At 42.8% G+C, this 16,863-nt stretch overlaps 1 protein-coding gene across 1 annotated transcript in view; it reads right to left on the bottom strand.

The window, feature by feature from the left end:
- The window catches only part of arvcfb (ARVCF delta catenin family member b), a 129,331-nt gene that overhangs the window by 6,687 nt on the left and 105,781 nt on the right, over positions 1 to 16,863 (bottom strand). Inside the window, exons 10-15 of the mRNA XM_085367056.1 lie at positions 10,062 to 10,189; positions 7,613 to 7,763; positions 5,363 to 5,555; positions 4,400 to 4,511; positions 3,929 to 4,016; positions 34 to 125 (exon numbers count right to left, since the gene is read on the bottom strand). Of these exons, the coding sequence (XP_085223182.1) occupies positions 34 to 125; positions 3,929 to 4,016; positions 4,400 to 4,511; positions 5,363 to 5,555; positions 7,613 to 7,763; positions 10,062 to 10,189 (764 nt within the window). The remainder of the gene's footprint in view (positions 1 to 33; positions 126 to 3,928; positions 4,017 to 4,399; positions 4,512 to 5,362; positions 5,556 to 7,612; positions 7,764 to 10,061; positions 10,190 to 16,863) is intronic.

Raw genomic sequence — 16,863 nt, 5'->3', positions numbered from 1 at the left:
TCCCCCAGGAGATCAGAAGAGCTCTGTCCATACCTTTAATGGTTCCCGTTCTGTCAGGTCCACCGAACCGTCGCCGGTCTTGTATTTGCAGTCTTTGTCCCTCTGGTCAATGGTAGAGTAACCATCTAATGAGGTCAGAGAACAATTGTCAGATAATTCCTCTGTTTCCCTGATTATCATTGAACTGAGACAAATAGTTTAGAAATGTATTTTAAACTGTGTGAAGAGGCAGCTTTTCTGAGTGCCAGGAAAGAAGAGGAGACTACACGTGCCTCCAAATTCTCAAGCCTCTTTCACACATGAACTTTAGATAATTTAAATTCTACAGTAGTCCTTTCTCACGTGTAAGACACGCTTAAAAGAAAGCACTCCATGTGATTTAGGTGAGGGAGGTGCTGGAGCAACGTGTAGAAGACAGGACACATGACGCCCACCTGCTGGAGGTGAATGCACTGGAATATTAACAGCACGATGTGCACACGACTGCAACCCGACATCACACAGACTAGTGCTAGGGAGCTAGCTAATGCCTGATGTGACTCTGTCAGACATTTGCATTCTCACGTGCACCTCTGCTGGGAAAGTCCTAGAAAAGGTCAGAGCTGCAGTGCACGTGTGAAAGCAGTTTCTGCTCCTATAAACCTGCCAGTACTCGTGTTACTTACCCTCAGTGCGTCTCAAACAAAACACATCAAGCAAGTGAGATATTAAGCGTGTCCTTAGAACAGGCCTTTAAATGTGTTTTATGCATTCTGTAGCCTGGGGCATTTTATTTATCAAGTCTCAGAGTAGAGGATGTCACTTCTAGGGGTAATGCTGTTTTTAAAGTGTCAAGCATTTCGCTTAAACCATCTAACTAAGTTCAGTAAATGCTTGTGATGAGGTAAAAATGTGCATTTGAGTTTTAAATACCATCATTTTTTTATTTTTTTATTTATTGCTTAAAAATGTTTTGTGTAATTTATTTAGATTTTTCGGGGGGTGTCACCCTGATGTGCCGAGGGTTCTGAGTTCTACCTTCTTCAATCAGGAGAAGCACTCCTCCTGATTAAAAGTCAGCACAGAAACCATCATAAATAAGTCTCAAATTCTGCTTTGAGGTAAGAGAATATGTAGTCCTGATTTAAATATCTGCACAACTCCTCTGTCGGTTTGTGAGTTGCCTTATAAGGAACACCAGCATTCAATAACACGGACTCAAAGGCACTTTCTGTTGCTCTCTTATTTCCCAAGGGGTCCCCCACAGTGGAAAGATGAGCATATTTGATATGGCACAGATTTTATGCCGGATGCCCGTCCTGATGCAACCCTCCTATTTGTAAAAAATAATCTTATTCTCTGACCATCAGCGATCACAAATGAATACAGGAGAGAGCTACAAAATAGTCAAAGTTGCAAATTACATCTTTAAAATCTGCTCTTTAAAGGAAGCACGGTGGAGAATCTATCCTGTGATATTCTAAAAGTATATTCATTAAGTAGTAAGAGAACAACCCAAATCCTTTGGTGTTGAGCTTGTGATACAGGCCCAGCTTTGTACAAACATCTTGTCAAGAGAGGGGTCGTGCATACAGCATCAAAAAGCATCATGTCTGAAGCTCGGTCCAAAGCAATCATACAAAGTTGAGAGGATTTAGTGGGCGAATTTTCAGATTAAAAAAATATCTTTGACGTCAAATCAGAGGATTGGACTCTGGAGTGAGATCACAGGAGAACTAGCTCTTCCTTGGCTAAGGACTATCATGCAGTCTGGCTCTTACCTGGGCCCAGCTCATCCATAGGTATCATATCACCACTGCCACATTTCCTGGTGCCTGAAAAGCATTCATAGGCCATTTGTACAAAAGCAGCACACACACAAACTGAGTCACTGAGCCAATGCTGATGCTGCTTTTCAGGGCGATGGTTCTCGGCCAGTGATTGAATAATGCAAACTGAGAGTGGGCAGACATGAGTGCCGCGATTCATATGAATGTATGGATGCAAAAATAAAGAAAAAAAACTGCTGCTATGCTGCTGACTCCTCTGTCAATGAGATGTTTGTTGTTGGGCCAACATTCTTCACAAGTCCCCTTCCCACCCCCTTATATACACTGCTGTTACAGAAAACCTCTATCGCAGCACCTTGCAGATGCAGCCATACACGCTGGCTTAAAGTTGAGGACATTTTCTTTATCCCTGACACCATTACGCCAGTCAAAAACTCAGTCTCTATAAATCCAATTTTTTTTTGGACCAAGGTTTTTGTTAACAGCAGCAGTATGCTTTCTGAAGTTGTAGTTACCATTTTATGTGCTTTATTTTTTAACCGCTATGGACAAAAGCATTACTGCGACATTTCACACCAAAGCGTCACCATGAGCAGGATGAAAGTAGTAGCAATGTGCAAACACTGCGCTTCAATATAGCCATGAGGCAGGGGAAAAGCATACATGTCCCCAACAAGTAACACACACTGAGTCAGATGCTTGCTCCAGTAATCATTAGCACTTGGTTTGAACCTGCTTTGAGGACTCCAGCGGTAGGGTTACTCTATGTAAATGTCCACCAATAAACATGTTGTGCTAATGCTGTGCTGTAATTTGGGTATGCAGACTTAAATAGTGACAATGTTATAAAAATCCAGTGACCCCCCCCCAAAAAAAAAAAAAACTAAAACAAAACTAAACCATGTTATTAAGAAGTTACCTGGATAATATTTTCCTTCAGTGTAGTAAACATGGGACTCCTGCTACCAAAAATGACAGCACGTGTGTATTCATCCATGGCAAAAAATAGTCCAGTAGCTCATTTTGTATAACAAAGGACAGAATCTACACTATCCAGCTGATGTTTGTACTTATTGCTTTTTTTTCTTCTTCTTTTTTTGTTTTTAAATTGAACTGATCAACCTTAGTGTATTTTAAAATATTAAGGTCTTCGCATGAAACAGCTTAGTGTGAATATGCACATTTTTTAAAAAGGAGATGGGTTGCAAAGCGGCCTGGAGATTTGCACTAAATATAACCATGTCAAAGCATCCTAATTAGTACTACCTATTATTGGTATCAACGAAGCCGTTAGCTGTTAACCTCCTAGGACCTGGCGTCCACATATGTGGACATCCCATTTTGGGTTGTCTAGACCAAAATCCTTAATTTTGCTCTGCAAGGGCCGAATATCCACTTATGAGGACATCATACTGCCACTGTTCTATCGAAATTTAAAGCGAATGTCCTCATATGTGGATCTTATTTTTCTCAGGAACAAAAATCAGGTTAAAAAAAAATTCACATAACTCTTTGTTTTTACATGGCTCAGGTCCCAATCAGCCCAAATAGCAAAGAGAAATTAAAAAAGCATGCCGTGACAGAGTTCGGGTCTTAGAAGGTTAAGGTCTGGGACTTCTATCTGCTAATCTGCCACGACTACTAACTGAGAGTAAATTCATGGTCAGCATGACAGTGAGCTCACTTTCAGTTTTGGAGTTCTTGGGCACCTTTTATTATCAGTCTGATGGCTTGTTCCCACTGGACGGGTAATTCATCCCATATAATGGGGAGCAAATTAAAACATCTGCAGCTAATGAGACTGTTCCCATTGGATGGGTATAAAACATAACTTGACAAAAGGGTGCGAGGACCTTAAATTAAAAAAACAAAACATATGGAGGTCATATGGAGTAGTTACTGCACACATGAAACACTAAAAAAGGATGTAGCTACTGTCTTTATTTTGATCTTAGATTTTTGAGGATTACACATGTGACAAGAGACCTAACATTATTCATCTCGTTCTTCATGAGGTGAATAGGTGGACTACTTTCTAATGAGCTACACAACAATGTCACTGAAGTGGTCTTCATTTTCCCCCGACCTCGTCCTACCCCCTTTAGTCCTCGAAACAGACAAACAGCAGCATACACTCTACCACACACGTGCTGACTGACCTTGGTTCTTCTCCATCAGCGGCAGAGTGGTGTCATCGTAGCCCGGCTTGCCGTTCTTGGTTGCTTTAGGAGTGGCCGTCACAGTGAGCTGAGAGAGGAGAGGGAGCAGGAAGCACATCGTAACGTCATAATACAGATCAAACAGTTCCCAGTATGGAAAGATTGAACTTTCTCACCTAATGTGGGGTACGAACTGAACGCATAACAATTCATAACATTTTACGAGATAAGTATCAGAAATTAATTATGTTGTCTCGATGATGTAAACATGATATTGGTAACAGCTTGATTCAAATTTTAGTCGGTGGAGATTTATTGGAAATTATTTTACAATGTCAGGAACAGAAAACCGAGCCACTCTCAAAACTATTTGAATGAAGCTGCTTACAAAACATTCTTTCAACCTTCTGAGCGAACAATAACAACACTCTGGATTGACATTATTTGTAAAGGACGACTTTGGTTCCATACCTGGAAGTGGCTTTTGTTCCACCCGTCCTTGGCCAACGCGTTCCTCAGCTCCTTATAACTCCACACTGTCTGCAGCACATGGGACGCTGCCTTCGTTTCACGTGCTGATTGGCTGAAGAGGCCCCCCCCATCCAAAAAGGAGGAAATTAGTAGAAGAAGTAACTAGATCAATTAACGTCAGTAACCTCACCTAATCACAAAACTGTAACAGCTGGGCATGCTGGCGAGGCACCGCTGCAATCAATCTCTTCATTCAAAGACTTGAGTTCTCCGGGCAGTTTCAGGGTCTAGTTTTTAATTCACAGCCAGATGAATACACATTGCCTTTCATTAGCTACCTCTGAGCCACCAGTATTAATTATATGTGAGTGCGAGGGAGGGGGCTCACTTCAAAGAAAGCTAATCTCATGAGGCTGAGAGGAAACACTAGCTATTTGGTTTGTGAATAAACTATGTATATTCATGCTTGTTAAAGTGACTCTGGATGATCAATACATCACCGCACAAGGACGGGCCTTTGAAAACTGCATTTAAAATGTGGTGCGGCTCTAACACGCCTTTATTTGCGGTGAGTAACAATGTGGTTATATAAGACACCTCTTGAAAATATTAGCCTGAATATCTTAATTTTCGCTACTAGTTGCCGAGTACAACTGAGACACCCACTGTAAGAACGGCCTCAACTTCTGAAAGCCTGTTTATTAATGTGAGGTGGGCAGTGGCTCGCGCCGTCACAAGACGCGTTACATTATTCATCCTCCATGAATACTAATATGAAGGCTCATGATGAAATTGCATACAAGGTCATACTATAATTATGTCTCAGTAGTAAGGCCACACCTCGTGCAGAGCTTATATGGATAACAGCATGCTGCTTCAGTTTGACTCAGTGAAGAAAAGGGGAACGCAGTCATAGAGCAACGTCAATGCAATATTTGTCCGACTGTACTTAAAAAATCTTACCTGGTCCTATTGATGGCGACCAATTTCTCGATGGCCTGGGCCTGGATGAGGGAGCGTGCGTTTTCAGAGCTGTCGGTGACGATCTCGTGAATGGTATTGAGGATGGCCACCACAGTGTCCTCCTCCAGGTTCTTGGCTGGTCGCTGCTGACCGCTGGGCAGGTTGCTCACCAAGTCCCGCATGGCATAACTTCCTATATGGTGAATTAGTGTTTAAGGTTAACCATGTGACAGTGACAGGGAGAATAAGAGTCAAACACAAAGCACTCTGAGAGCACAAACCTCCAGCAGCTCCCTTCCTGGGCAGTATTTCCTTTTTAGGAAGTTTCTAAATTTTAAGGCTTTGTGTCAAATTTCCCAAAATAAATCATTAAGCTGACCTCGGAGACTTTGGTGGATGTAAAGCTAATTTTAATGGATTAATATGACCCCACTCTACAGTGTTACAAAGTTTTATCAGAATTCATTAAAAAAAGTTTGTGAGCTGTTGTGCTTATAGTCAGATGGATGACACGCATGCAAAAACACAACCTCCTTGGCTGAGGTAATTAACATCTTCAAAATGAGTAATAAATTATGTTACATCTTAGCAAGTCAGGTACTACTGAGTCTTGTGAGCCTCGTAAAATTGCATGAATAGAACAGTTTGTCCAAAAGCTTGCATTTAATAACATTTGTGTTATTCGTTTTTAACATTTTTTTTAAAATGTCAGTTCTTCTTTAATGACACTCCAGTAGGGATGGGTACCGGTGTCCGGTGCCATGATGGCACCGGTTCTGACATAAACGGTAGTAACCAGACCGAAAAGCAGCGCACATTTCGGTGCTTTATTTCGGTGCTTTTTTTTCCTGAGTTGTGATACACTTCTAGCCAATAATTTTACGTTTCCGAGGATAGTAGGCGGGCCCAGGTACGTGCGTTCTTTTAGAGCAGAGCTACAGATTAAAAATGCCCAAGGCGAAGCAGTCAAAAGTCTGGCTGTACTTCACAGCAAAATATGCAAACTCAGCAGCAACAATTGCTTTAAGCTGATACTGTGATACTGTCAAAGGAGGTAACACCTCAAATCCGATGAAACACCTGGCGACGCATAGCGTTTTTTTTTTTAAAGCCCAGAAATGCGCCGTATGATAGCTTGCTGCGAGACCTCACACCGAGCACATCTACTGTGCGTGGGTTGCCTGTTATCGGACCCGGAGTTAGCAACATCCCCCAAAAACACGAAGAGGAGAGTCCTGGCCCCTAGCCCTGCCAGTGTAGCAGAAATGATGAGGATGATGATGCAGCAGCAGCCGTTCTTCTCTGCGTGAGTAGCTTAATATTGTTCGCGTGTAATTTACGTTGAGTAGGCTAACCACGTGATTACATTAATGCATGTAAGGTGAACTAGCAAACATCATCATAGCTACATGCGGCTGTCTTCTTGTTTGATGGCAGATACTCCCTTCACCCTGGCCAAAAAGGCTAAAATGACCAAAGAAAAAGTGGGAAACAGCTGAACATGAGAGGTTTTGGACAAAGTTTGTGTTTTTTCCCATTGTTTAAGCACTGCTTCCAGCCAAGAGTGATACCATATATGCCCCATAGCTGCAGAAAAGGCTAACATTGTTATCTTTTTACAAAAAACCAGCTGAACATGAGAGGTTTTTGGACCAATTTTGTGTTCTCCATTCTTTAAGCACCGGTTTGAGCACCGGCACCGTTTCAAAAGTACCGATTTGGCACCGGTATCGGATAAAACCTAAACGATACCCATCCCTACACTCTAGTGTCCACTTGTAACACTGACATGTAGGAATCTGAGTAATGAAAATACACAAACTCTCAAGCGCAGCAGCTTCACATTTTCTATGTGCCCGTAAATAAAGTGACACCCTTTCTAATGTGATTCCAGACTTATGAAACAAAGTCTACAATCCTTTCATGTAAAAATGCTTTCCCATCAACTTAAAGTAGCGAGATGAACGGCGTATACGATGAGATGCAATGGATGGACTTTGAAGGCTTATCATAAGGAAACTATATCAACAAAGGGAAAAATTGGAGGTATAGAATCATAACTGCATTCCCACCAACTAGTGGTCAGAACATGCATGTTAGAATTATTTTATGAAAAGACTTGTTAGCCTTTTAAACAATGTGGTTCAAATCGTTCACAGAATAATAGCAAACCTTCATTGGTATTACTGCAGTAGCCATCCAAAATAACATCAACAACAACAACTGTGTGGCTTTGCTAATTGTTTGTACCGATTAGATCCTTGTTGCGGCGGTCAATGGACAGGTTGCGCAGAGCGATGGCCACAGCTCGGACCACCTTGTCAGAGTCAGAGCGCAGCAGCTCCACCAGGATGGGAAGACCTTTCTCCTTCCGCACTGTGGCTCGGATGTAGCTGGACCACTGAAGGGCAAAAGAAGGGCATGCTGTGAGTGCTTTTTATATTCTTTAGAATTTTATATAAGTACTTGAATCAGCCCTAATATCAGTGCACATCCTTTCATTTGAGGCCCCGAGGTAAGTCCCACTGAGGAGCCTAGTGGATCTCTGTGACACCAGCACAGAGGGCGAAGACACTTCTGCAATATTCTCCACCCGTGCATGGCCATGCACACTCAGAAAGTCATTCTGTAACTACAAGGCAGCTCATCACTGCTCCTTAGGCATAAGTAATTCACAACATCACACAGTGGGGCTCTGAATGGACATGTGATATAATTTGTCTTAATTTAAACACCAGTAGATTTTACTTCTCATTTTTTTGTAACATGAAACACTAAGCTTGACATAAAAGGGTTTCTTCTTCGGAGTGCTGATAACCCAAGAGATGTAATTAAGCAGAGGACAGTCAAAGCTGAGCCACCAGGTGGCAGTAGTAAGCCTTGGAAATAAGGGAAATCTCCCCTGTGGTACTAAGCAGAAGCAAAGAATGAGGAGGATTTCAAGCAGAAGCTCTGATATCCTCAGAGAGCAGGACACTCTTTGTCCAGCTCCCAGATGTGACAGTCTGGTGTGTTAGCAGCTCCACAGGTTACTGTTAGCCTGCTCAGGCGTTCTGATCATGCTTACTAGGGAAAACATCTAACAGGAAAGAGTTTTTCCACCTCCAAATACTCACCTTAGCTAAAAATCACTACATCTGAATTATTAAAAACATTCAATGAGAAACTCAGAGCTGAATCTGATCTAACGAAACAAGGAAAAAAAAGGATCAATCAAGATTTCAGGTGATTTTCCTCACGTCTCTGAGGGCTTTTTGCTGCTGATGAAATCTGAGGACTGAAAGATGTATCTACAGTCTGACACTTGGGTGTTAAGAGAAGAGCTTTTGCGATAATGCTGCCGTGGGCTGAATACAGCCCATCTGCTGGAAAACATAAGTGACCGCTCTTGCCCGAGGTGCTGCGCGTAAACTGGCAGCTGACTACCAGCCATCCCTGTTGATAATTCACTACTTGCCTGCAAGCCAGACAGCAGCTCCACAGATGCTCTAACTGGAATAAATGTGTAGACCTGACTGCACAGCTTCTCATCTAATCCATCATCAGAAGCAAAAACCTACGAGAGATGAGAGTGCTGGATAACAGATACAACACTTATCTAATATTATTCCACCTTGATGGTTATCATTACCCACCCTGTCTTGTGCTGCTGTCATGTTGATTTAGAGCTACTTAAATTGTTGGATCCCATTCTAAATGTATCTACACTTAATTTAGCTTCAATCTCCATCACAGAAACAGCCATATACTAACAACACTATTTATAGCATTAGCATTAACATTGCTGTTTTCACCTTTCTTGATCCAAGTGCAACCAGCCAGCAACACATTGTGCATGAGCTACCTAGAGCGAGCTTTAGTTTCCACACACATACTTTGGCCCTCAGAAGGCAGTCAACACATTCTCATCCCAGCGTGTCAACTACTTTGCTTGTGTTGTGGTTAGGGTTCAAAGTTGCCCTCTGTTGAAAAATGGCACTCTGTGTATTTAAACGTGACACCAAGGACTTCACAAGAATCCATACACACCATTCAGGCATAACAGTATGACTAATATCCTGTTGGTTCTCCTTTTGCTGCCAAAACAGCCGTGACCCATCGAGATATGGACTCAACTAAACTCTTGGAGAGTGTCCGGCACCAAGATGTTAGCAACAGATCATTGAAGTCCTGTAAGCTGTGAGGTGGAGGCTCCCATGGCTGCCCGTGACCCTGTTGCTGGTTCCCCACTGTTCCTTCCTTGAACACCCGACAAGTGCTGCAGTTATGGAGATGCTCTGATCGAGTCGTCTAGCCATCATAATTTAACCCTTGTCAAACTTTATAAAACAAAACTGGATAAAATGTTCACTTTCCCCCTGATATATCCCACCTACTAACAGGCGCCATGATGAAGAGTTAATCAGTGTTCTTCACTTCAACTGTCAGCAGTCATAGCCTGACATTGTGTATGACAAGTGGGGAGTAACAGATCCATCTTATTATTACAAGAAACCTGCAGCCATGGCACAGCCGTTATACACCACCAGCATCAACAAAAGAACAGTGTTTGTCTCCCAGGGAGGGAGAGCAGACTTGGTCTTTTTGCTACCATTGCAGGACATGTACAAGGTTAAAGATGAGGACAGAAGCAGTAAAAATATAAATGAGGAAGAAAAAAAGCCAAAGGGATACGGTAACACCCCAACCCAGTACTCACAGTCCACTGTCCAGCGCTGAGGTTTTGCAGAGCCCCAGCAGCTGCCTCTAGGGTGTTATAGTTCTGGCTCTCCGTCAGCAGAGAGAGGTAGAGCCTCACCACCTCTGGCTGATACAGCAGCTCAAAGCCTGCAGGGAAATACAGAGAAACAAACACACTGGTTAGAATCGGTAGCCAGAAAGATAGGCTAGTTAGGCTGTGTGAAGGTGCTGAGGTCTAACTCTGTCCGTAAGAAATGTACTTTGGCGCAGCAAAACAGGAAAAGACGCTTGGGTTTGCCATAATGCACAACACCTCTGGTGAGAGCACACAACCTTGACACAAAATGACACAAAATTTGGACCGCAGTTCTTTCTGCAAACTTTCGAAAATGTTCCTGAGGACAAAACTATGCAAAACCGTGTTAGGAGCTGAAACCCACTGTGTCTATGTGGTTTTAAACAGCCTACAACTCCTTTATGAAGAAAAGCTGGAGCAGCGCCTAGTAAATTTCCACTTAGCAATACTAAAGCATTACCATTGAAAACACTTCAGAATTATAAATGAGGAGAACAGAAGAAGGAGAGGTTATTGATCCGACAGCCCTCACCAAACCCAGGGTATTTGAGAGGGAGGTTTATCTCGCTAACACATAAGACATTCCAGCACAGTCGATCATTAGGCCTCCCTCTGATGGAAATGTAATTATATTATCAGCTATTAGACAGAGAAGGCACAGGGAGAGGCCGAGGTGTCGGATCGCATCAAATCAAATGTATTCATCCAAGGTTTTTCTTATTTCGCACTAACAAATGACTTACAGGGGACCAAAATGACACTTTTCTGATTCAGCGGGTGAATAGACACACTGATCTGCTCATCTTACTGGAGGGGGCAGGTCACATAGAGAGGGAACACACCCAACAGATTTTGATGACTTGACCGAAACACTTCTTTCCAGTTTTGAAGAACCAGCTATATTCTGCAAAGGAAGCACTCCACCTCATCTAATCTAAACAAAGCTAGAACTAATGCGACAGTGTTTCAATACAGGGGGCGCAAACAGCTTTTACCCACGCAGGCTTTAACAGACTTCTGCAGCCCAGATCACAAGCTAACTGAAGCTTTAAAATCAGCTTTTACAGAAACACAGCTTCCTTCCTATCCTCAACAGGAGTGCACATACAATTTTAAATCCTTCTTCTATCCCTCAGGTCCAAATGAAAGGATATATAACCCGCTGCTTCTTCCCATGTGCTCTGAGGCCAGTAATTCCAAGGTTCGATCTGAAAAGCTCCGTATTATAGGAGCTGGGATGCACAGTAACCCCGTTTGATTAATGCGCGCAGGTTCACGAGGCTCTTGGTACATTCTTGAAATGTAGAAAAAGATTTCTTTCCTTTTCTAATGTGACTTGGGCCCACATATAAAATCAGCAGTCAAAACCCATAAAAAGGCATCTTACGGTAATGTACCCTCTTTTTATTGACTCACTTTTTTAGTAGGAGACTAAAAATAGAGGAGAGTATCATTTTTGTGCTCAAGAAGTACAAGATAAACACATAAACTGACATTTGTGCTTCTAAATCCACATCTCACACTCATAATTTGCAGAGAGCGGAAGCCAGAGTGCTCTGACTGCCAGATTTCAAACACAGCAACATAGTAGTTAACACTCAAAAAGCGGGGTTTTCTTCCCCGAGACGCTTCCCCGTGAGATCACTCGACCAGAGGGCGTGTGGGAGGAACTGCCAGACTGGGAGATCGCTACTGGAGGTGCTGCTCCAGAAGTTACTTTCAAAAATGAAGCAGAGTGAGGAGCAGACTACCCCCCGAGTTGTAATCACGCGCTAAAACATGAATCACTGTTTTTTCTCAGGGGCTACGCAAGAAAGGGGGTGGGTGGGGATTACAAACCAGACACTCAGCAACATTCTTCACGCGCCTCATATTTCTGGGCCTACTGGGTGCACACTCAGCAAACTGGAACCTATGAAGCAGGCAGTCTTGTTGACAGACATTTCATCTCCAAAGCAGATTCTCTTTACACAAAATGTCAGCCACGTTAAACCTTTGGAAGCTTTTTCTGCACTCCAAAACTGTGCATACTATGGCTCTTTCTTTTCCTGTAACATAATCTGCAAATCCACACTCCCTCCATCTTGAAATTCTTGGGGTTTTGGTCTGGCACCCAAGCGAAGAGACTTATGAAATTGGAGTTTTACAAATGAAAGACGTGCACAGTTCAACAAAGGAGATGAAAATGGAGGGAGAAATTCACTAAGCGTTTAAACTAAATCCTTTAGCCTTAGTGGAATTTTCTCACTGTTGAGATGTTAAGTATCTCTGCCAGGCCCTTTTACTCAGCAGTTTTTAGATAGGGCTTAATGTCAGCACCAAGTCCCCGAGGTCTTTACTAATTAGTGCAAGCCAGGTCAAGTTCTGTTGGCAACTGTACACTGAAGTGTTGTTGTCGTCAGTCATCTCCTGCTTGCCTTTTGGCCCGCTGTTGTCAGTTTGTTAGGCAGAATTACAGTTTGGACACGGAGATGAGCTGTCAGTGTGACGTGACCTTGGCTCAGGGCAACCCACAGCCCTATAGTCTGTGATAGACTGCAAACACGGTGAGATTACTTGAATATGATGGATTCAATCCTGAGGTGTAGCATGGAGAGCATGCAAATCGACTTCTGAGTTTCCCCATTTTTCAACTATATAGCTAACTAAAGTTAAGCACTAGTACTTTATACTTCTCTTGCTAGTACAGAGAAGTATCAAAACCTTTTAGCAAAGCAGATTAAATACAAGATCATGTAAATACAAGCCAAAGTCCGGTATTTAAATGTTAACCATATGCTAGCACAATGTACTTTAATCTGCAATAATCTCCAAAAATGTGTGTGTTGATCTTTTTTGGCAAACTGATAATGGAACGAAAAAGTTCCTCTAAGCTGTAATTTTAGTTTTTGCTTCTTTCTGTTTGTTTTTCTTTATTGTTGTTTTTACAGCCTACAATTTTACTGCAATTTCACAACACTCATCGGTGCGGTTTCCAATAGTAGCACACGTCTGTTTGTAGCAGGCTGCAGCGAGTAGATCCCCGTAGACTGCCCTGTTAATATACCTCACTTCAGTGTGCTTACAGCCTAGTACCAACAATGCTTTTGGTAGCCATAGCCATTTTACCCCTTCATAACAAATGTAACTAAACTTAGCAGCATCTACCAGGCCTCACTAATTAGTTCCTTAACTGGACCTCTTAGCACCCTGCATGATATTGTTGCCTTCTGGAGTATCTGACAAATAGCGCAAGGTGTGAGGTGCAGCTTTCAAGTCAATGAGACCAGAGGGTGAAAGAAAATATTTACTTTGCACAGGGATGGAAGTGAATGTAGGTCAACATTTGGACTAACATTTGACATCTTACTAGTCGTAATTTTATCTGTTATACCAGGGGTATCAAACATAAGACCCAGGGGCCTGAATCAGCCCAGTAAAGACTAAACTGATACAAAACTGATACATATTGTTGAAATTACAATATGTTGTTGCTACATAAAGATATCTCAGGGATTAAATGTGTAGTTAAACTTCTTTTCACTGACAGAAAAGAGAGTTTCACTGGTCCAGCCCACTTAAGATAAAATGAGTTTGACTTCCCTGCTTTACACCACACAAAAGACTCCCGCTGAGCTCTGCTCTGAAGTCAGTGCGTGCAAACACACAAACACTGTCACACACAAACACAGAACGGCACAGTCAGTAACAAGCTCGTCCCTAAATGAGGTGAGAGGGGAGGAGAGGCGAGTTACTTTTCCAAGTAGATGACAATGGCGACAACTCCTCCAATCGAGGTGGAGCTCAATTATCAGTGGAGAGAGGGGGCTCTGTGGGGCCGCGGTGCATGAAAACTGGGTTAGAAATGAAGTTAAGTTGAAGTGATTGAGTGACGCTCGGTGCAGAGCTATAGCATTAATTCAGTTCAAGTGCTCACACTATTACCTTCGCAGGCTGTGACAGGCCGGTAAATGATAATGGATTAACTGATGAGCAAGGTAGCAACGCACACACGAATCCACACGCAGCACATGTATGTGAGCATAATGAAGGCGCTTCTCTCCGATTCACACACTCATCGACTCGGTTCTCCAGAGCAATTTGCCTTGCTCTCAGACAGTTTGCTGCATTCAGGCAGAACTCGATACATACCTCTTCAAACAGCTCCATACACGCACACAAACACATCAAGCCCTTGTGATGAAAGCGATGTTCATCGACCAACCCCGACTAGATCAAGAACACGGTCTCCTTCTGCATCCTGTAAGCACTCCATTTATTCACTGCTCCATTTCCAATACACTAGGAGCACGCAACACTTCCATCTGAACAGGAAGGACATGATGCCCCATCACTTTTTACAACTCATAGGAGAGAGTCAGAGGGGGATAAAGAGAGTGGCAGGCAGAAAAATAGAAAACAGCAAGAAAAAAGAAAGCATCTCTTATAACATACTGAAGTAATTTTCACATAACAGCTTTTTCCTGTTACTCTCATTGTAAAACAGCTCCGATTGAGCATCAGAGAAACATGAGGACGTGGAAGACAAAGTAAAAAAGCCCGGAGAAATAGCTCATAATGCTAGACTGACCACAGGATGACCTTCTCTTCCCGGATACATAAATCAGACCACCGCAGTGGGAAGCCTCAAGTCGTCGAGTCTCCACTCTTACACTCTTTAACCCTGCCAGTCCTCTTTATATTTATACCTCCTTATATAAGTACAAGCAGGCACATGGGAGAGTGCTACAGTGCTAATGAAGACTTCCGCAGGGCAGAGCCATAGCACGGCGACAGCTAAAACAGCACATCATTAAAAGTGGTACGCCACCAACATAATAATGGTCACGACTCTCTCGAGTTCATTAAAAACTAAAAGGTAAACGGTGGAGCCGTGTAAACAAAACAAGGAAATTGGCAGGCTATGCAGAGGCAATTCCAGTCGTACAGCGTTTGAAAATTTCGCTTTGTTGTTATTGTTGTTGCTTGGAGGAGCACCAGATGGATGGAGTTTACACACTGTGTCAGTTTTTCAAAACATGATTGATAGTAAGAATTAGACCGGCCGGAATTTATGCAATTTATCCGTCAATTAGAGGAGGCCTGCTTTAACCTCCTAGGACCTGGTGTCCACATATGTGGACATCACATTTTGGGTTATTTAGACCAAAATACTCAATTTTGCTCTACAAGGGCCTGATATCCTTTTACGAGGACATTATACTGCTACTGTTCTATTTAAATTTTAAATGAATATCCTCATATGTGGCTCTCATTTTTCTTAGAAACAGAAATAAGGTAAAAAAAAAAAAAATCTGGTTATTCTTTGTTTTTACATTCATCGGGTCCCAATCAGCCCAAATATCAAAGAGAAATTAAAAATGCATGGCGTGGAAGAGTTCTTAGGAGGTTAAAGGTGGTCAGTGGGCCCATGTTTCTGATCACACAGAGAAGCTGCTGTAGCAAAAATTTGATGGTCGTCACCTCCTTCCCCAATCTTCATCATATTACTGCAGGAGATCTGCTCGACTAAGATCAGACCTTTGATAGAGAGGTGTTGCTTGATGCTGCACAAGGTAGCAAAGTAACCATGCTGACATCTATCCAGTCCAAAGTAGGAGGAGCAACAATTAAGGTGTCTTAAATTGCTGGGCTCAACTGCGATGTCCTACAAACTAGAAATAATTACTACTTGGTAGGAATGGATGGCAGTATCTGTGGGGACTAATACAGTAGATGCTTCCTTTCCAGTGAAGGTGAAATATTACATGGACATGTAGTGAATGTTAGAGAAGTGGAAATCCCATTTGTATGCTCAAGATGCATCTTAATGTCAGGTGTGAATGTAATTAGGCACCAATATGAGATGCATGTAAATGCAGCGTATAAATCGCACAAAAGTACATGCAATCGACTGTTGTAGCAAACCACAGTGAAAATCAGCTCCTCCACGTAGGTCACACTGAAAACAAACACTCTTTTGCAAAATCAATTTGACCCATGTCTGGTTCAGCTGGTTCAAAATACACTAGTGTACTCATCCTATGCCAGAGGGAAAACATGTGATGTAGGATCACATTCCCTCCCAGCAGACCTGAAGCAGAGAGGGGCCAAAACAGAGCACGCTGATGGTCTGCCACGGCAGTTCACCCTCCAGTCACCCCTTCAGACTGACAGGGTCCAGGAGTCAAAGCATCATTTTCTCCTCTCATAGCCAGTTGGCTCCCGCTGCAGATTGGCATCTCTGCGGGCAGCCCCAGGGCAGCACACATTAGCATACCCACATGGTGGTTGGCCTTAGTTTGTTGGATGATGACAAAGAAAGCAGAAGGTGGCAACTGGCCCATCTTTTAGACAGCTACCCATCAGTTTTGGAGCAAAAAGATATACTGGCATGATGATGTGGATAAAGAGAAGGGGAGGGGGAGCTGGTGAAAGAGTGGACCACAGGAGAAAACATATAGCTAAAGGCACAAGGCAAATGTGTAGACCTCTTTGTCACTCCCTTCCTCTGGCTGCAGTGTGCCATTTCACTGCAGGGGGTTCTGTTCCACCAAGACCAAGAGTTGGGTCCATGAAAGCTTGTTTCCTACCATTTAGCACAAAAGCACTCTTTGCAGCAAGCTGTTTCTGCAGTGACAAGAGAGTATCCGGTCTTCCTGGTGCTGACAGGCCAGCAGAGTCCTGCTGCGGGCTTTTTGTCCAAAGAGGACACATCATCACCGGTACCGAAAACCTGCAGATGAACTGACACCAACTGTCCAGA

Source organism: Diplotaxodon limnothrissa, linkage group LG12 (assembly GCF_057381915.1).
Source record: "Diplotaxodon limnothrissa isolate DT_005_m linkage group LG12, D_limnothrissa_male_GT1.1, whole genome shotgun sequence".
NCBI lineage: Eukaryota > Metazoa > Chordata > Actinopteri > Cichliformes > Cichlidae > Diplotaxodon > Diplotaxodon limnothrissa.
The sequence above is the reverse complement of the archived record's forward strand: the minus strand, read 5'-3'. Positions and strand labels throughout refer to the sequence as shown.